General features: G+C 44.9%; 1 protein-coding gene across 4 annotated transcripts in view; it reads left to right on the top strand.

Annotated features, from left to right (window-relative positions):
- Window positions 1-20,703, top strand: part of FOXJ2 (forkhead box J2) — a 41,466-nt gene continuing 20,763 nt past the window's right edge. For 2 of the 4 annotated variants that reach the window (XM_025171928.2, XM_025171927.2), the window contains exon 1: window positions 1-475. In XM_025171928.2, the coding sequence (XP_025027696.2) occupies window positions 179-475 (297 nt within the window). In that variant the 5' untranslated portion in view covers window positions 1-178. Of the gene's footprint in view, window positions 476-1,003; window positions 1,367-20,703 lie in introns of those variants that run through there. The other 2 variants (XM_007436312.4, XM_088130561.1) reach the window with 2 other exon arrangements.

Below are 20,703 nucleotides of genomic sequence, written 5' to 3'. Positions count from 1 at the left end.
CGCGGCCCCTAGACGGCGGCGGCGGCGCTTAAGGACGCGTCGGCGCTTCGGCCGGAGCCAGGCGTGGACCTTGCGGAGCGGCCTTTGGCGCCGGCAGCCCCTCGCCCCGCGGGCCGTTGCTGCGGGAGAAGATGACCCTCTTCAACGGCGGGGTTCCTCGAGGTCTGAGCGCGGGCTCATGCTGTCTGGAAGGCCAAGGCGACGGCGGCGACCTGCGGGCGAAGCTGCCCTAACCTTCCCGAGCCGGCGCGCCCGGAATACTCGCCCCCCGCGGCGAGGAAGGCTGCTGCGAAGGCTCCCAGGGTTCGAGGGAGGGCGAGGGGCGAGGAGCCCCGGACGCCGCCCCGCGCTGCCCCAGCCTTCTTCCGACAGACGTCCTCGCAGCCACCGTCCCGACCAGACGCCGATGCCTCCCGGCTGCTTGACGCACGTCCCCACGGGCGAGCATGACCCGTCACTTCTGTTTGCTGAGCAGGTGAGCGGGCGAGGCGTGGGATGCGCGCAGCGCTGATCGCGGAGGAGAGGAGGCGCGGCAGGATGCGGCCTGTCCGGCCACTGAGGTCGACGGTCTGTCGGGCCCCCGCCCGAGCCTTGGGGGGACGCTGCGGCCTGGGCGGCCGGTCTCTCGGCGGCGGGCAGAGCGGGGACCCTCGCCCCAAACTCAGCCTGCCCGCACGGCCTGTCCGAAAGGCTGCAAAGGGCGTGGGGGGCTTCGCGTGGCCCGCCCCTCCTTCCCGTCCCCCCGCGGGCAGTGCGAAGCCGTCGCCGGGCTCCGGGCCGCCTCCGAGGCGTCCCGCAGCCCTCCGGGCGCTACGTGGGCCCGCGACGGTCTCCGCCCTCGTCCCTGAGGGCCTGACGAGCCGCTGGGGCGCCCCGGAAGAGCAGCCCCTGCTTGGGGCCGTCTGGCGCCGCGGCCACGGCGGGCTTCCCGCGGAGATGCCGCCCGCCGAGGGAGCCTCCTTAAGGCGGGGAGGGCGGCGGGTGACGCGGCCCGCGGGGAGGCGGAGCAGCGGCCGGGGAGGAGCCGCGGCCTGCAGTGGAGCCGCGGCCCAACGCGCACCGAGCGGCGGCGGCGGCGGCGAGGCCGGGCCGGGCCTGCTGCGAGGGTGCGACCCGCCGCTGCGAGGCCCCGGAGCCGAGGCGGGCCGGCCTTTCCTGGCGAGCGCCGGCGGGACTGCCCGGAGGGGGCCCGCGCGAGGCCTCCGCCGCGCCCTTCCTGGTCCGGCCAGGCGAGGCCCGGCGCCGCTCCGCCCGCGGGAGATGCGGGGCCGCTCGGCGGGAGCGGCGTGCGCTGAAGGCCGGGCGGTCGGGCGGAGCATGAGGCCCGGGCGCAGGGCAGCGGCGGTGGCGTCCCCCTGAGCGGCCGGTGAGTCGGGCGGGCCTCTCCGTCCCGTCGGCGGGTTCTGCGTCCGGGGAGGGTTCCTGTGGCCGCCCGCGGCCTCTCCCGCGCGGGCCGGGCCTGCTGCCGGGCCGTTGGTGCCCCTGGCTCTGCCCGGCCGAGATGCCCTTGAGCGGCGCCCGCCCGTTGAGGGGCCCGGCGGGAGATAGGGGCTCGGCGGGAGATGCGGCACCCGGCTCGGTCCTTCCGCCTCGAGCGGGAGCGGTGCCGGCGGCCGGGGAAGAGGCGGCGCCGCGGAGGCTGCCCGGGGCGCGGAAAGGAGGGTTGCTCGGCGCGGGACCGCTGAGGGACCCCGAAGGCGCCCTGGATCGAGAACACGCCTGAACCAGGCGACCCTCGGCAGCCCCAGATTCGGGGCTGGTTGGCGGGATCTGGGTGATGCCCGAGCGACGGGTGGAGCTGCTGCCCCGGATGCAAATTTGGGGGGGGTTCCTCTTAGCCTCAATTGCGCCTGTTTCTGAGTAAAGCTCTAGTAAAGTGCACCCTTAATACTCTAAGGCAGAAGCCCTCCCGGGACGTGTTTCAGCCAGCGGAACCCCTCGCTGTCCTGCTTCCTTTTGGAAGAGATCTTCTCTTGGGGCAAGCCATAGGAAGGGAAAAAGGTGTGCCTCATTATGCCTTAGTCTCCCTCCTCGTGGGGATGTTGATGATGGCAGAGCCGGCTTTGGATCCAAGGTCCCTCCTGCCCCTCTCCGGTCATGCCTCCCTGGGGCTTTCCAGATGTTCCCACCAAGATTGGACCCTGTTTCTGGTTTCAGAAAACCAAGATCTGGTGTGGAACAATTTTAGCTAAACAACGTTTCATTAACTGGGTAATGGTTCCACATGAAAATTCAGGCAGAAAGGGTTTTTTTAAAAAAATTATTTGAGAACTCAGACTTGCAATATATGGATTTTTTGGCATAATCAGCCATGTTTTTTTCTGCAGCTGGAGTTATATCCAGAATTGTAGCCTTGGAATGTTGGTGGCCAGAAAACGTAGGCAGATGGTGCTAAGACATAATGTGATTTGACTTTGGTTTAGTATAGTCCATACTTAAGAGTATCTGGAGTTTCTTTTAGGAGGCCAACTGATTTCTCAGGCCTGTTATTCCTGGTTTCCCAACTTTCTTCCATTTCAGCAGCCTATGGCAGAAACTCTTGTTGCTGCTGCTGTTACATAATTAACTCATCAACTTTGGGGATCCCGAAAGATTTATCAGTACATCTCAATCTCCCTTCTGCCTACGCCTTTTGTAAATGTTTCTCTGGGTAGAGTTAGAAAATGTTTGTCAGTGTAAACTTATGAAAAGCTAGGTCCTTTATGCCATCTCTGTGAATGACTTGCCATCCTATAGGCCACTGTCAGCAATGAATTTTGCCTTTCTTAATGGAAATAAAGTGGCTAAGAATAATAGGAAGGACTAATTGGCCACAGAAAGCTGATTACAAGTGATGGGGTGTATTTTGCTCCTAGCAGAGTATAATTCCTGTATCATTCTTCTTCCCGGCCTCCCTTACCCACCTGAAATGTAAGTGAATTTAGTTGCTTGAACCGGTAGTAAGGCTTGGAGCTGTGTTGTGAACTGAACAGTTTGATCCTTGTATCTGTTCTGTTAGAAACTGGGACATGCACAGCATTCATAAAATTCTGGCATTATGGTCTCAGGGTTGAAAGACTTTAAGTGGCAGAAGAGAAACCCTGTATTAATAAAGGAGGGGTCAAACACAAGAATATTAATAAAATGGTTATATTTTTTTATCATATGTATAACATTTATAATTGCTTTCCTTTTTGAAATGATCTTTGGCAAAAGCTGGAATAGGAATGGATAGAAGAAGCAGCTCTCACCACCTTGCAAACTGCTCCCACCATTGGCCATGGTTGGTTTTAGTCATAGTTCATTGTACAAGCTAAAGTCGGTTTGATAGAGAAGCACAGAGTTTTCCCTGTCCTGCCTTGCACTCTGTGGGATCCTTACAGTGTGCCCACCAGCCCAAAATGTTGGGGACCCCAACATTAAGCCAAAACAAAACAGACCACTATGTGGATTAGGGCTATGAATCTCTCCATCAGTCCCCATTCACATCTCAGTCTAAACTCTGGTTTTAACAACATGCCATGCATTCAGACTGCCCTACAACCATGGGTTATTCATGGACTCTGTTCTCATATTACCTGAAGCCAAAAGCAAACAAACCACATCATGGGTTAATGCAGTGTGTGAATGCAACAGAATGCAATTCTTCATAATTGTTTTGTCTAGTAGTTTGATGTTTGTTCTCCGGACTAATCTGCCTTAGCTCTTAGTGCTAATTACCCACAGTTTTCAGTCTTAACTGTACAATTCTTACATTGATTCAGAAGCAAGTTCTGTGCATACAGTCTGTTAGGACTCCTGCAAATGGTTTATTATTAAATTATGGCAATAGAAGAAATTGCTGTAGTAACAACAAAAGATCACTAAGATTATGTTGGATTTTAAAAGATGAGTACTTAAATACTTATTTTTAGATTTCATTTCAATTTCAATTCAAGGAAGTATTTATCTTTTTATCTGCAGTGGAGGGGCCAGTTCAATTCCATAGAACCTGAAAGGCTATTTAAGAAAAAAAGTTATTGTTTTAGGGGTTTGCAAAGTAATATTCTGCTAAGAAGGGTTGATAACAATTTCTCAGTTCACTGGGAATGAATGGTGAAGGACAGGGCTAGGGGCATGTGCAGAGTGTCGTTCCTCAGTCACTAAGCTTGTTTCTACATACCAAGAATTCCACTACTTCCAAGCAGGCTGGAGTTCTCATTCCAGAACTTAACAGCTGCTTCTGGTTTGGGGTGAAGCCTGCACCTTTGGCTTGGGGCCTCATAAAGTATGCATGATTTATATCCCACTTTTCGAATATCATTCAAAAATATGGTAACTCTTTTCAAATTAACATGAAGTTCTTAATCTGTGTAGGATATATATCCTAAACAAGCTTTTAAATAAAAGTAATAACATAAGAGCAATAGTTTTGGAGATCAAGATATAGCAAGACAGCTTTAGAGGCATAGGCTGTGGGAGAAATGCTGATGGGATCCAGCCTCAGTCTGTCTGGAGAACAGAATAGAGAGCTTGGCAGGGAGGGATCTCTTGTCTTTCTGCATGTGGATTTGCCAGGATCTTTATACTTGGCATTGGCAATGAAGCATTAAGGAGCTGGCTACAAATGTGATTGGCCTCCAGGAGGAAGAGCGGCATTGGTGTTATAGTTTCATGGCTGGAAATACATAGAGGTATGAGGTTTCTGTTTTCTTGGTCTCTGTTGTAATACCTTTGATATTTGTACTGATTAATTTGATAGAATATTGGTGGCTGGCTGCCTATTGTGAGCTGGTTAAGGATTCAGTCCCACAGACTTTTAAGCAGGGCTTTCTGTTCTATGGAATTGCCAGGTAGCACCCAGTGGAGGTTTCACTGCAAATTTCATTATAGTTGTAGATATGATGGCAAATTGACAGTAGCATTTGTGCTCAGCATTGTTCTGTAACAATAGTTTCTGAGCAGGAATCCACATTCAAACTGTTATGTTAGATTTCAAACTAATCAAAATATGAACAGGTTTTGAAGTTAATGCTTTACTGTTGCAATTTAGCTATCTAACAGTTACTTGCAACGGTCCTGTGTTGAAATCAGATAGTTATAATGTGAATCAGTTTATGTTGCATCTCTACAGCTTCTCTTTAGTGATAAAAGATAGAGAATCATAATCAGGCTTGAATGTTGTTTTCTCGTTATTATCCAGTCTAAAATCAAAGGTCTCTGGGCAGAGAAAGCTAATAAATATAAAAAACAGTAAAAGAATAATAACTTTAAAAGACGTATAAGAAGCCATTCCAATGTAAGACAGCTTATATTGGTTTATATAAAAAATGAGAAAACAACATCCCTGCTGTTAATTTATTTGAACCAGGAGCAGGCAATATGGTGACTTCAGATTCTTTTGACTTCCAACTTGGGCAGCTTCAGCCATCTAGCAAAGGGCAAATGCTTTTGGGAAATGTACTTTAGAACACTAGTTAGCATCAAGTTGCCTGTCCCTGCTATGAATGTGTCGTCTTAGAATTTTGTTTTGTTTAAGGAGAAAACTGCATCCATCATATAGAGGATTTATTTTGGTCCACAGTCTTGAGATGTATAAGGATAATATAAGTTATGCTCCTTATGTTAATATCTTCATCACTAAAGTACACTGTTTTTAAACAGTTTATAGATACAACTTATCAGAACAGCCATGATTTTTCAAAATATAAATGCTGTGCAGTAGACCCAAATAATTGTGTATTTGTGGGTTTCCTCAGATTCAATTGTGTTTCAATGCTTTCCTACCATCAGGATTCTCCAAACAAGGAAGTATAGTTCTCTTCTAGTATCTCAGATGAGATGTCAGGACACTTCCCTTCACCTCCCCAAATTCAGTGGCTTTTTATCTGTTTATTGCATGAATCAAATTCTTTATGTTACTATCTTGAGTCTTGTGCCTCCTTTCTTCCTATGCTCTTTTATTCCTCCCAGCCCATTTTTATCCAGTGGTTCTTGGTATGCCCTCGTGGAGCTGGAACTGTCTTTCTGATTCCATTAACTTCTTAATGGGCATTTCTTCCTACTGTCACTTTCCCCCCAATAGTTTATCAATACTGTTTTCAAGTATTGAAAGTCCAGTTCTGTTTTATGTTTACTTCTAGTCTTGTAGACTTAGCAAGTGTCCAGTTCACAAGGAGTGCTGAAAACAGAATAACTGATCTTGAAAGGGTTAGCGTAGTCATCTTCTCTGCATTCCACACCCTGTTGCTTCAGACCTGGAAAGCTAATACTGAGGGGGCTCAATAAATAGTTCAGTCACTAAGAATAGACAGGGCAACATGTTTCATAATAATAGCAATGCTGATCTCCTATAGCAAACTCAGAATGGTACTTCATGATGGCATAGCTTCTACTCCAGGAAAGCTGATGCAGGAATAAATTGATTAATCATCAAGATGCCACAGAATACTCTTTATAGCTAGAACTAAAGTTTTATCAGAGGCTTCAGAGCTTTCCCTGATGTCCTGATCAGGAGGAAGGACGGACAGACGGACCCTGGTGGTCCTAAGCAGGGCCAAGACCCTGAAACCTGTCCTCTCATCCAACAGGCCCAGTGACATCAGCCCCTGAATTCTGAGAATTTCTGCCATGCATCTGACAAATAACAAGGTTGTTTCTATGCTCATCTGATATCTGGAAGACAGCTATCTTTCTGCATCAGACAGGCTGCCTGAGCCCAGTGCATAGCAAAGTACTTATGGTATTAGAAGGTTGGATGGGACCTTGGAGATCTTCCAGTCCAACCCCCTGCCCAAGGAAGGAATCTGTACACAGTGCCAGACAAATGGGCTGTCCAACCTTTGTTTGAAAACCCCAACAATTCCAGGAGATTGGCTGTTCCACTGCTTAGTAGCTCAGGAACTTCATCCTTACTTTGAGTTTGGATCTCACTCTGTAAGACTTCCATCCATTGGTTGTTGCTCCACCCTCTCCACTGTGACATCCCTTCAAGTATTGGAAGATTGCTATCATGTCTCCCTTAACCTTATCTTCTTTAAGCTAAACATAACTGTTCTTTTAACCGTTCTTCATAAAATTTAGCCTATGAAGCCCCTCATAATCTTTGTTATACTTCCCTCACTCTTTGTGATGGAATGTATCTAATAAGGAGAGTGATGTGGGAGATCAAGGCTATCAGGAAGGAAGGGGTGCATTCCAGCAGGGAAAAAGAGACAAAAGACAACACAGTCCACAAGGGGAGTATGAGAAGTGAAAGAGGCTCAGGATAGCCACTCCTTAGAATCTTCCAGGGTATATCCACTAGTTGCTGTAGTATACATTTAGTCTGGCAAGATTCTGTCTATAAGGTGTAAGCAAATAAAGGAACAACTGGATTGTTTCACCATTGTTCTTGGGCTGAGCCTGATACTCTTTTCACTTCTTTAGCGTTCTCCTTGAACTGAACATAGTATTCCAGGTGTGGTCTGATCAGTGTGACATAGAATGGAACGTTATACCTCTGTTGATGCAGCCCAAGATTGGATCTACCCTTTTGGTAGCTGTAGGACACTGCTGGCTCATGCTTAATGTGTGGTCTACCACAACACTCAGATCCTTTTCACAAATATGACCACTGAAGCAGGTATCACCTATCTTGTCTCTGTATATCAGGTTTTTCCTATGCAGAACCCTACTTTCCTTGTCATTGAACTGCATTTGGTTGGAAAAGGTCGAGTGTTCAAGACTATCAAGATCCTTTTGAGCCTTGGCCCTCTCTTCTGTGGTATTAGCAATCCTCCCTCCCAGGTTTGTTTTACCTGCAGATTTGTTGAACGTCCCCACATTCCTTTGTTTAAGTCATTTATGAAGATGTTGAAGAGTATTAGGCCCAGGGCAGAACCTTGGGGACCAGAGACTGGGTGTGGTTGTTCAACCAACTGTGGATCCATCTGGGAGAAGGACCATCCATCCCGTGTTGTTTATCAAGTGTCTTTATCTTCCTAACAGTTTCCATTGTTGTATGGGTGTGTGTGCGTGTAAAAATAAAGAGGGTCTCCATCCTGCTTTAAAGGAAGTCTAACTAAATCCAGAGATGACTAGTTACTCCAGAGTTAACACCAGTTAAATATGGCTTTCCTTGGGTTAATATTTAAAATAGGAACAGGGAAGCTTTTGGGGGTCACAGGTTGCAGTTTTTTAATCCATTTTCTTCAGCCAGAGGCACAAAAGGAAGGGCATTGATTGCTGGAGTAAGGAGTGGTAATGTGGCCAGAGTTATTTGGCCCTTAAAAAATGGGAGGAGGGAGTATTAACAAAAACTTATTAGAGGCTTAACACATCTGTTTTACTTGTTCTGCCTCAAACCCACTGAACATTGTGCTGCTTCTCTCTGTAATAAAATCCTGCAGAGAGAAGATCTAGGGCTACAGAAAAAGGACTGAGAGGGGCTGCTTGGAGCCCATTAGCCCACTCTTAATTTGAAGGATATTTTGGGCTAGTCATTTTTAAGTGAAATAAACGAAACAAATTAGCAATGATATTCATAAGTCAATAGGACTAAAATAAAATCAACTTAATTTGAGTTCATTCTTATGGGTGGCTAATTGTCTTTGAATTAAGACCATGTTGAAAAATCCATAAATGCTAGTAGCCAGTTCCTCAAGTTTACTGACACAAGAGAATGCATAATTTAAAGCCATTTAATCCACATTTATACTAACCCGGTTTTGCCTTCATAGTAGAGTAAATGAAGTGCACTGAAAGTTTGTGTTTTTTTCCCACTCTTGTACCTAGTTATGACTGAAGTGCATTCAGAATGTATGAGTGTGAAACTGCAGAGTGATTGCTGTTCTAGAAAAATTAACCCAGTACTGAGTAGTAGTTTATATGGTTAGATTTTATCCTTTTCCTGCTTTGTTTTTGTCCTCAAAGTTGTGATTAAATGGGAAAAAGACAAATAATTGAATTTATTCCCTTTTTATATTTGATCTTATCTAAAAGGCTGAGAAATGAAGAAAGATGTGGCCTGTGGTTAAAAGAATAAAAGTTAGTAGAGCTACAACATGCTATCCTTAATGTCTAAAAAAAACATAAAATGCTTGGGAGATGTTTACTGAACCTCAGAGAATATTTGCTGTTAGTTACATGCTGTAAAACACTCACTTCTAGACTTCCTTTGAGTCAGAAGGCTGTACAGCTAGAAGCTCATCCTTTTTTTCCCCGTTGAAGAAATCTCACTTCCCATTAGCCATGCAGAGTAATTTTTAATTTTGAAAAGTAATTAACATTATCAAGTAAATGACATAAATCCATAATGCATATGGAAAAAAGATCAACTAAAAAATAAATAAGTTGAGAGAAACAGGTAATAAACATCTTCATATTTGCTGTATAATTATAGGCATTGTACATCTGCTGCAATTAAGATTATACATAAAGTTTGCCTACATTTGGTAGTACTGTAGTTCCTCCCTCTGATGTTGCATTATTTTAACTTTACCTGTAACATTAACTTCTCTAATATGGCAATTGAAGTTCCTTATTTTTAAGCTTAAGGTTTCATCTTATAATAAATGTAATAACCGTAACTCTGGGGAACATTCAGTTCTTTGTTTGGTAATGATACTTATTTCACAATACTTGTAGAGTAATAAAATAGTCATTATCATCATGCTGTTCCCAACTGATTCTAACATATACAGTGGGGCAAAAAAGTATTTAGTCAGCCACCAATTGTGCAAGTTCTCCCACTTAAAAAGATGAGAGAGGCCTGTAATTTTCATCATAGGTATACCTCAACTATGAGAGACAAAATGAGAAAAAAAAATCCAGAAAATCACATTGTCTGATTTTTAAAGAATTTATTTGCAAATCATGGTGGAAAATAAGTATTTGGTCACCTACAAACAAGCAAGATGCCTGGCTCTCACAGACCTGTAACTACTTCTTTAAGAGGCTCCTCTGTCCTTCACTCGTTACCTGTAGTAATGGCACCTGTTTGACCTTGTTATCAGTATAAAAGACACCTGTCCACAACCTCAAACAGTCACACTCCAAACTCCACTATGGCCAAGACCAAAGAGCTGTTGAAAGATACCAGAAACAAAATTGTAGACCTGCACCAGGCTGGGAAGACTGAATCTGCAATAGGCAAGCAGCTTGGTGTGAAGAAATCAACTGTGGGAGCAATAATTAGAAAATGGAAGACATACAAGACCACTGATAATCTCCCTTGACCTCGGGCTCCACGTAAAATCTCACCCCGTGAGGTCAAAATGATCACAAGAATGGTGAGCAAAAATCCCAGAACCACACGGGGGGACCTAGTGAATGACCTGCAGAGAGCTGGGACCAAAGTAACAAAGGCTACCATCAGTATCACACTACGCCGCCAGGGACTCAAATCCTGCAGTGCCAGACGTGTCCCCCTGCTTAAGCCAGTGCACGTCCAGGCCCGTCTGAAGTTTGCTAGAGAGCATCTGGATGATCCAGAAGAGGATTGGGAGAATGTCATGTGGTCAGATGAAACCGAAGTAGAACGTTTTGGTCTAAACTCAACTCGTTGTGTTTGGAGGAGAGAGAATGCTGAGTTGCATCCAAAGAACACCATACCTACTGTGAAGCATGGGGGTGGAAACATCATGCTTTGGGGCTGTTTTTCTGCAAAGGGACCAGGACGACTGATCCGTGTAAAGGAAAGAATGAATGGGGCCATGTATCGTGAGATTTTGAGTGAACACCTCCTTCCATCAGCAAGGGCATTGAAGATGAAACGTGGCTGGGTCTTTCAGCAAGACAATGATCCCAAACACACCGCCCGGGCAACGAAGGAGTGGCTTCATAAGAAGCATTTCAAGGTCCTGGAGTGGCCTAGCCAGTCTCCAGATCTCAACCCCATGGAAAACCTTTGGAGGGAGTTGAAAGTCCATGTTGCCCAGCGACAGCCCCAAAACATCACTGCTCTAGAGGAGATCTGAATGGAGGAATGGGCCAAAATACCAGCAACAATGTGTGAAAACCTTGTGAAGACTTACAGAAAACGTTTGACCTCTGTCATTGCCAACAAAGGATATATAACAAAGTATTGAGATGAACTTTTGATATTGACCAAATACTTATTTTCCACCATGATTTGCAAATAAATTCTTTACAAATCAGACAATGTGATTTTCTGGATTTTTTTCCCCATTTTGTCTCTCATAGTTGAGGTATAGCTATGATGAAAATTACAGGCCTCTCTCATCTTTTTAAGTGGGAGAACTTGCACAATTGGTGGCTGACTAAATACTTTTTTGCCCCACTGTATGATGAAAATTACAGGCCTCTCTCATCTTTTTAAGTGGGAGAACTTGCACAATTGGTGGCTGACTAAATACTTTTTTGCCCCACTGTTTTGTCTAAGATTGGCATCTTTAGAAAGAGTCAGATACTAAAGTCCTCTTAGAAATCCTCTTCTAAGTCTGGCATCTTGAATCAGGCCCTCCTCTAAGTCCTTACTTCCTTTGAGTAAGGGGTATCTACAAGGGAGAGAGCTTTTTCTGTGGTGGCACCCCATTGATGGAATACCTTCCACAGAGAGGCTCAACTGGTGCCCATGTTAGCATAATTTCAGTGCCAGGTAAAGACCTTTCTATTTTTCCAAGCTTTTTAATAATATTTAATTGTATTTTAATTTGTATTGTTTTAGATTTTGATGACCAACCTAGTTTATATGGTGCTTTTATTTTGTATTTATGCAGTTTTACTGTATATGTTTTAATTGTGTTTTATTAGAAACCATGGCAGGTCAAAAGTTCTGCCAGCATGAGGACAGTCTTTACACATCTTTGCCATTCCAAGATTGGGAGGAAAGCTGAGGCTCAACATATTGATGCTGGAGTGCTCCACGTGAGGGGGACATGGTGGACCACTGCTTGGAGTCCTCATAGCTACCTCCCCAAGCTTCTGCAGCACCAAAAAGATTGGATAGGTGGCATTCCTGTGTCATTGGGCACCAGTAGTGTAAGGCAGGGTAGACAATGTACTGATCCCTCAGAGTCCCCCCAGTTACTTCTCCACCTGACTTTTTTTAAGGATTCTTTTAACTAGCAAATAAGAAGCAAATCATTAACATACAGACCCAACCAGGCTAGAAAGATTGCTTTATTGGAGGCATACATACATACATACAGTGCTGTACAAAAGTTTTAGGCAAGTGTAAAAAAATGCTGTAAAGTAAGAATGCTTTCAAAAATATATATTGTAATTGTTTATGTTTATCAATTTACAAAATGCAAAGTGAGCAAACAGAAGAAAAATCTAAATCAAATCAATATTTGGTGACCACCCTTTGCCTTCAAACCAGCATCTGTACACTTGCACAAAGTCAGGGACTCTAGGATTAGAGTCAGGTGTATGATTAACCAATTATACCAAGCAGGTGCTAATGATCATCAATTTCATATGTAGGTTGAAACACAGTCATTAACTAAAACAGATCAGCTGTGTAGGAGGCTTAAAAGTGGGTGAGAAACAGCCAAACTCTTCTACTAAGGTGAGGTGGTGAAAGACAGTTTCATGTCACAGGTCATGCATCATGGCAAGACTGAGCACAGCAACAAGACACAAGGTAGTTATACTGCATCAACAAGGTCTCTTCCAGGCAAACATTTCAAAGCAGACTGGGGTTTCAAGCTCTTTTGAAGAAGCACAAAGAAACAGGCAAGGTTGAGGACTGCAGACGCAGTGGTCGGCCAAGGAAACTTAATGCAGCAGATGGAAGTCATATTATGCTTACTTCCCTTCGACACTGGAAGATGTCCAGCAGCACCATCAGCACATAACTGGTGGAAACCAGTGGGATGGAGGTATACCCATCTACTGTCCGGAGACGTCTGGCCAGAAGTGGTCTTCATGGAAGAATTGTGGCCAAAAAGCCATACCTCCGACGTGGAAACAAGGCTAAACGACTCAACTATGCACGAAAACATAGGAACTGGGGTGCAGAAAAATGGCAGCAGGTGCTCTGGACTAATGAGTAAAAATTTGAAATATTTGGCTGTAATAGGAGGCAGTTTGTTCACTGAAGGGCTGGAGAGCGATACAATAATGAGTGTCTGCTGGCAACAGTGAAGCATGGTTGAGGTTCCTTGCAAGTTTGGGGCTGCATTTCTGCAAATGGAGTTGGGGATTTGGTCAGGATCAATGGTGTCCTCAATGCTGAGAAATACAGGCAGATACTTATCCATCATGCCATACCATCAGGGAGACGTGTGATTGGCCCCAAATTTATTCTGCAGCAGGACAACAACCCCAAACATACAGCCAGTGTCATTAAGAACTAACTTCAGCATCATGAAGAACAAGGAGTCCTGGAAGTGATGGTTAGGCCCCCACAGAGCCCTGATCTCAATATCATCAAGTCTGTCTGGGATTACATGAAGAGACAGATGGATTTGAGGCAGCCTACATCCACAGGAAATCTGTGGTTAGTTTTCCAAGATGTTTGGAACAACCTTCCAGCCATGTTCCTTCAAAAACTGTGTGCAAGTGTACCTAGAAGAATTGATGCTGTTTTGAAGGAAAGGGTAGTCACACCAAATACTGATTTGGGTTTTTCTTCTGTTTGCTCACTTTGCATTTTGTAAATTGATAAACATAAACAATTACAATATATATTTTTGAAAGCATTCTTACTTTACAGTATTTTTTCACACCTGCCTAAAACTTTTGCACAGTAGTGTGCATACATACATAGTCGGTTCTAGGCCTTTTCTTCTCCCCTCTTTGAATCAATGGAAATTTGGCCATGGTCTTCCAGGATTGCATCAGCTCAGATCCAAAGCTAGAAAGGTGTTTCTGAGGTGGCTGGGGCACATGCTGCACCAAGAGGATCAATCCCTTTCCTGGGATTGATTGTGTGGTAGTTGCGTGATCCCCGGAAAACTACACGTTTGAGTTAAGGAGGTGCTGATGGTGCAGCGTGGTGCTTAGGGGTGCTTAGGGGTAGGTGTGGGTGTGCTGTTGATGCCTCCTTCACTCTGCTTTCTTGGGATGGCACAGCTACCCTGCGGTCCCAGGAAAAGAAGCGGCTTCTTTTACAGAGCTATCGGTAACCCCAGAAAGAGATGCAGCTTCTTGAAGGAGCTGCTGACAGGTGTGGCATGCCTGCTCCAAAGGGCCTCTTTAGCTTGGATCTGAACCACTGGGGTCTTCCTGCCTGGGAATCCCTGATTGCCAGCTTCGTCCCACAGGAGGGTTGTGGCATTCTGGGAAATGAGTGTCTCCCAATCCATAGTAGGTCCACCATGGCCACCCATTTGAGAGTGTTCCTGCTACATTGGTCTGATGTTGTTTATTGGTCTGATTTATTGTGTTGTTATGTTTAGATTGTTCTCTGTCAGAAGTCTATTAAATGATTATGGGGATACCGTATGAATGAATACATGCTCTCAATGTTGCAAATGTGCTCCTAGCCTCTAAAGGTGGTCTGCTGTGATATAATGGTCCATGTTAGCACTTAACTAATTATACAATTATTTACAGACTGCCCACTTCCACAAAGCAGTTTCTTTCTTTGTTTAGCTTTTTAATTAGCATTAGCATTCTCTACTACAATTCATCCTGAGATCAGAAGCTGCTGGTCTTCCTCTGCCATTTGAGAAGCTTGGAAGCAGCCTTTTAGACTGTGGTCTCCCACCAGCTGCAGGAATCCTAATGAAAGTGTCCCAGACAGAGGGCTGTCCAGCTCCCTGGATCTTTGAGGTGTAAAAATGTGAATTTTGTCTAATTCAGTGCAGCAAAATTAATGTACCTTGTTAATTGAACAATTCTTCTGCATGCAAAGTATGCAGAAACTGCAACCTTGTTTCTGTCTAGCTTCATTTGGTTTGGTAACCACTAAGCACTCAACCCCCATCTTCAGTTCTGAGGAAATGAAAGGAGTCTCAGGAAGAAGTTGCAGCAGTTTCTCAGCACCCAGTAGGGATACTCTTGTGGTTGGCCCACCTGCAGTCCAAGTCCTGCGGCGTTCTGCCAGGCACAAAAGGAAGGTCCCCTTGAGGCTGGCTCCATGGCCATTCATCCTTGCTCCTGGCTGCCTCAGAGAAGGAGTGCTCACAGAAATTGATTCTGGCATCAGTTGGCTCTTTTGGACAGTGTGGTTTCAGTGCAAGTGTCTGGACCTGAGCCTCCTTCCAGTCCTCCCCTCTCAGCTCTCGCTGCTACTGCACAGGATGGGACAGGAGGAGGCTGTCAAGTCTTTCATGAGTCTCGGGCCTTGTTCTTCTCAGGAGGGTTTCTACCTGACCCTGAGGAACCAACTGCATATTGCACAGTAGGGGGGAGGAGGGGCTTTCTGCAGAGCAGGATGGAAACTGCCCCATCCATTTAAAAGCCTCTCCAGATAGCATGACTAGAAGTGATTTGAACTGCATTGTACCCACCCCCAATCTTTGGTTCCTCATCAATGATTGGAGGGCTTGTGAAGGGAGCCAAGCAGGCAGAACATAGCAAAGGAGCATGTTGTTGATGTCAGAGCCTCTTTAGCTTTGGAGGTATGGGGAGAGAAACTTTTATTTCCTCAATTTGGTCTATTAACAAATCTAACATTTCATTAGGGCATATGGTGTTAAATGCTGAAATAATTTGTCACAAAAGGGCTTTTGTGTGCATAATTATCCTGGAATAATATATTTCAAAGAGACCTTATTTGTAAAAATAAGAAATTTAGCTTGTATAAACTTAGCTGTAAGCTTAATTTAAAAGATAAAGCTATCAGCTAGTCAGCAGTGCTGTTGCTTTTTCCTGACCAAAACTTTTAAACAGTATTCTATAGAATAGGGCAGGGTGACGTTTACTGTTAGTTTATAGATCTCTTTTTTCCTATCAATGGTTCCTCCTCATGCTGGAGAGGGATTTCCAGTGAGCTGCCACAAGGTTCAGCCCTGGGCCAGAGACTCTTCCAACATTTGTTTTGGGTGAGGAGGTGGAGGAAACGCTTATCAAAATTATAGATGATACATTAGCAATAGCCTCGTTAAAAGAAAAGAAAATATGGGCTGAAAACAACAGAATAAAATCTCACAGAGACAAGTGCAAACTACTTCACTTAAGACATAGAGGTCAAATTTACAGATATAAAATGGAGGCATGCCTGACTTGGCAGTAGTAAATGTGAAAAAGACCTCAGAGCTGTACTTGATTGTGAGCAGTGTGTTATATCTGCAAAAGGGGCAATTGCAGTTTAGGCAGCATCAGCAGAAATGACATTTCCAAATGACAGGAAGTAATTCTGCTCTGGCCAGATCCCATCTTGATCAGTTCTGGGCTTGACTTTAAGAGGGTTTCAGGGAAATTGGGACACATTCAAGACAGGTCCAACAAGGTTGATCTGGGAGCCAGAAACTAAATTGCATGAAGAACAGTTGGAGGAATTGGATATGTTTCATCTTGAGAGGACTGAGAGGGGATTCAAAATAGTTGAACTACTGCCTCCCCCTTACCAGGGTGGCTCATTTGTGCAAAGGATTTGGCATCTGTTCCAGGAAAGTGTGATCTTAGTTTCAAGCAGGTAGGAACAGACTACAGTATTTTATGTATCTAGTTGTATTTCTAGATTACCCAGGAATGGGTAATATATAAATCTATGAAAACATTGTTTCAGAAATAAAACAATATGAAAACAATAATAGAAAATGGCACAATAACATGAAATATCAGGACTAGTCATAGTACATAAAGATCCCCAAAATAAAAGCAGCACAGACAGTGAAGTTGTAGAACCTATAAAATATTTGTTAAAATATGCCTGGGAAAAGAAAAAGCTCTTCACTGAACCTTGAGAGAACCTGGTTGTAGGCACCTGTGGAGGTTCTACACGTGCCACCCCTTTCCCATGAAAAGGCTATTTCTCTTGGGACCATTTGCTCTACTTTGGTAAGGGTACCTGAAAAGGTCCTGATGTAGAAACTGTTGAGAGAGGTCTGGTATCCAACTCACAACAAATCACTGTTCCACTTCACTCTGCTTTGGTCAGATCCCTCCTTTGGTCATCACACTTGAAAGATTGGAACCAATTCAGAGGAGGGCAATCAGGATGATAGGGGACTGGAAGTGAAGTCCTGTGAAGAGATACCAAGAAGCTGCATCTGTTTAGCCTTAAGAGTAGAATGAAGGGTAGTGCTCTTCAGAGACCTAAAAGGATGTCACCCAGAAGAAGATTCTCTTGTTCTAGAGTGCAAGAGATGGAATAATGCATTTGAGTTACAAGAAGACAGATTCTGATTGAATGTTAGAAAGACTTCCTGACTGTAGGAGCAGCTGGACAGTGGAACCAAAGCCCCAGAAAGGTGGTGGGCTCCCCTTCTCTAGATGTGTTCAAGCATAGGCCAGATCCCTTTATTTGGGATGCTTGAATCTCGAATCCTGCACTGAGCCATAGACTTGAGTTCCATGGCTGGGAGGGTCCTTCCCAAATCTGTGACTCTACAGGTTTTATGATTTAGCTCCTGCATTAATTAAATGTCTCAGCATTGTTAAAATATATTATTTAACAAATTAATTGAAGATTGCATTCATGCTTTAAACAAGTTACATTGGGAAGAGAGGCCTAACAGATCTTTTTTTTAAATCCTGAGGTGCATTCCAAAATAAGTTTCTCTGAAATCCGAAGGAATATAATGCATTCTGCTGTCTCGCACAGGACATGGGTTTCTTGAGAATGCTTCATTGTAATCAAGGAGGCTTAGTTCTGAGTAAAAACATAAATGATGAAATTAATATGCTAAGCCAGAATTCTGTGGTATTTTTCTAAAGCTCTTTTCTCTGTTTCTAAATCCTCTCAAATCAGTGAAAAAGCTCTTAGATTACAATGGGCAGGAGTTATTTCAAGGCATCTGCAGCAAAGTTCCTTCTGATTTTTCACTGAGGAGTTTGATAGATCCATTATAGCAACATTCTCACAATGTTGTTCCATAATATCTGTCTTGAGCTCCTTTCTTTAAGATTTTCATTTCCACCCTTCATAGGATTCAGTTGAAAGCCCTCCTGAACAAGTCAATGTGCTCTGGCCAAACAAATTCTTCTTAGCCCTTATGAGGCACAACGCTTCATCCAGAAGTGAAGATGGTGGTCCCAGAGACCAGAATTCTTATACCATTTCCACAGGCAGTTGTTCCTCTGCAGTATTGCCCTTTCCCTTTCCATGGCCTGGAAGGACACACCTCAGTCTCCAAGTTCTTGATCCTCCCTCCCTCTAACTACAAAGAGTGCAATGATCCAGATGTGGCTACTGTTGGCAGTATCATTTGAGTGTGGATGAGAGCTAGCACACTGTGAATATGATGTACTCTGGGCAAGTTGTGTAAATATTGTGAGGAAGGGAACCTATCAAGTATACTTGATGTATTGGATAAATTGTTCTGTGATATCCCTAATTCCTTCTGGCAGGAAGCATCCTGGAGGTACCCGTGGGTCAAGCTGGCACATACTTGTTTCTGTTTCTAAGGATGAGAGTGGCTAATTACCATGGCTTCCTTTCATCTCTTTGCAGGAGCAACTGAATCCTCTCCATTCTCATCTTCTTTATTCAAAGAAGGCTTCTTCAAGGCTCTGAGTCTTTTTTCTTCTGTGAGGGCCTCCAAACATTTTCTAAGTTCCAGAGACCTGTCTCTTTTGTTTCCAAATCCACTCATTCCACTCACGTGCTTGCTCCTCTGTCCAGGGAAAGATTCTTCATCTGACAATCCCTGCTGCTGTGTAAGAAATAGAAGTGGAAGTATAGCCCCACACTGTTCCAGTCTTCTTACTTTTTATTCAGGCACAATTGCAAGATTATTTTCAGGCAAGAACACTGATGTGTCATTGCATGTCATGACTGCAAAATAACGTACATCTCTTACGGTTTTTATGCGACACCCCCAGTAGAAAGGTTTTGTTCTCGTTTCTTTCTCTTGTTGAGGAGATGCTGGTCACGTAGAGGAAGTGATGGGATGCTGATCTTTTAGAGATAATGGAACACCACTGAGTAAATTTTAGTGTGCCAGGAAAGATAATACTGGCGTATGTGTTAAACATTGGAAAAGGTGTGCCAATGCATGGATTGGGGAAGAGTCAGAGTTGGAAAGCAGCAGTGCTGATCTGTGGTGAATGACTGCTATCAGTCATTTGGAGAAAAATGCCTTGGTGTGATGTTTACCTGTATTATAATATATTGTCATGTGAGAGGCCTGTGTGCGTGTGAAGCATTGTTGTATGTTCATGTTTGATGGATGCTAGCATAAGTGAGATCATTGTCAGGTTCAATTTGGATAGTTTCAAACTCTTTCTGATGGCTCATTTCACTCAGTCTTCCTTGATAAAGAGAGAGCAGAGGAAAAGGGCCCATTCTTGTTCTCCTTCTCTTTGCGTGTTATTGTAAAGCATGAGTGTTCTGAAAAACTGTAAAAATGGACTTAAGCCCTGTGGTGTGACCTCACTGAAGGAAGTGGAGCGGAAGCCACAGAATCTCTTTTGGAAAATTAGGGTGATGGCCCCTCAGAATCATTTTGGCACCTGGAAAACGTGAAAATATCCTGTATTGATACCTCTGTGTGGTGCCCCAGCAGTGGAAGACTGGCTCTCCTCTGGCCTCTACTGGTTTTACAGCCTCTGAGAGAGGTCTGGGCACTCCTGCCTCTTTAAGAGCTGCCTCTGCACCCCCTTTTCAGGCTTAAAGGCTGCTGTGGTTGCAGTGCAGCATTGGGATTTTGGCTGGGACCCTTCCCTCACCTGTAAGGGAACCATGCCACTTCCTGCGCTTGCCCAGGGCTGCCTTGCCGAGACGCAGGGAAGGTGTCCTGTTGCTGTGCTTTGAACCCTTCCTTCATCCAAGGGCTTGTTTTCCTGACCCTTGTTCATAAAAGGAATGGTTTCTAAAATATATACGTTTTGGAAAATGGCCCCAGTCTTCTCTGCTTCCAGGCTGTTTCAGATTGTGGGCATCCGGAGCCTCAGGGCTCTGGAAATGGAGTATTAACCTTTTCACACTGACATTGTTACAGAAGCCTTCAGCCCCAGTTTGGTAGGCTGGCCTCCTGGGCATCATTTAAGTGGCTCTCGGGACTCCTTTGACCCCACTGAACCAGGTTAGACCAATTACTTTGTCGCACTGACACGTTGCGTGCTGGATGAGTGTTTATGAAGCCACAAACCGTGGCCTCCTTTTCAGGCGCTCAGTCAGCAGCCCTAGAAGGGACACCAGTGTCTGTTGTGGGTGTTGGCTGAACACATGTCTGCGGGCCCAAGCGGGGGGCTGCCAGCTGCTCCCCTGCCCGGCTGCTGCTCTCTTGCTTCAGAGGAAACTTTCATGGTGGGGAAAAGGTGGCTTGTGGCAGGAATAACTGAGCCTCCCCCGTTCCTCCCCAGCATGGCTCCTTCCTTTCTCGCCATAGTCGCGAAGTCCCCCCTTGACTGACTGTTTCTTACCCTGTTTCTGTACTTACCCAAAAAGGGAACAGAGGGTAGGGTGTGCGTGTCCAGGGTACCTGTTAAGACAGGGGTATTTGATGTTCACTTCAGGAAAATAAACTTACCTTGTGCATGTCCAAGGGTGGAGCTGGGCCAAGACAAAATAAAGCAGAAAGCCTCTCTAAAGAGAGCAAGGCTACACTGGTCCCCACAGTTCTCATGGCAGGTATAGTGGGGCAAAAAAGTATTTAGTCAGCCACCAATTGTGCAAGTTCTCCCACTTAAAAAGATGAGAGAGGCCTGTAATTTTCATCATAGGTATACCTCAACTATGAGAGA

This window comes from Python bivittatus, unplaced genomic scaffold, assembly GCF_059951505.1.
Source record: "Python bivittatus isolate LINGU-HERP-01145 unplaced genomic scaffold, Pbiv_v1 ctg000070_np1212, whole genome shotgun sequence".
Lineage (NCBI taxonomy): Eukaryota > Metazoa > Chordata > Lepidosauria > Squamata > Pythonidae > Python > Python bivittatus.
Note: the sequence above shows the minus strand (reverse complement) of the source record. Positions and strands in the feature narration are given on the sequence as shown.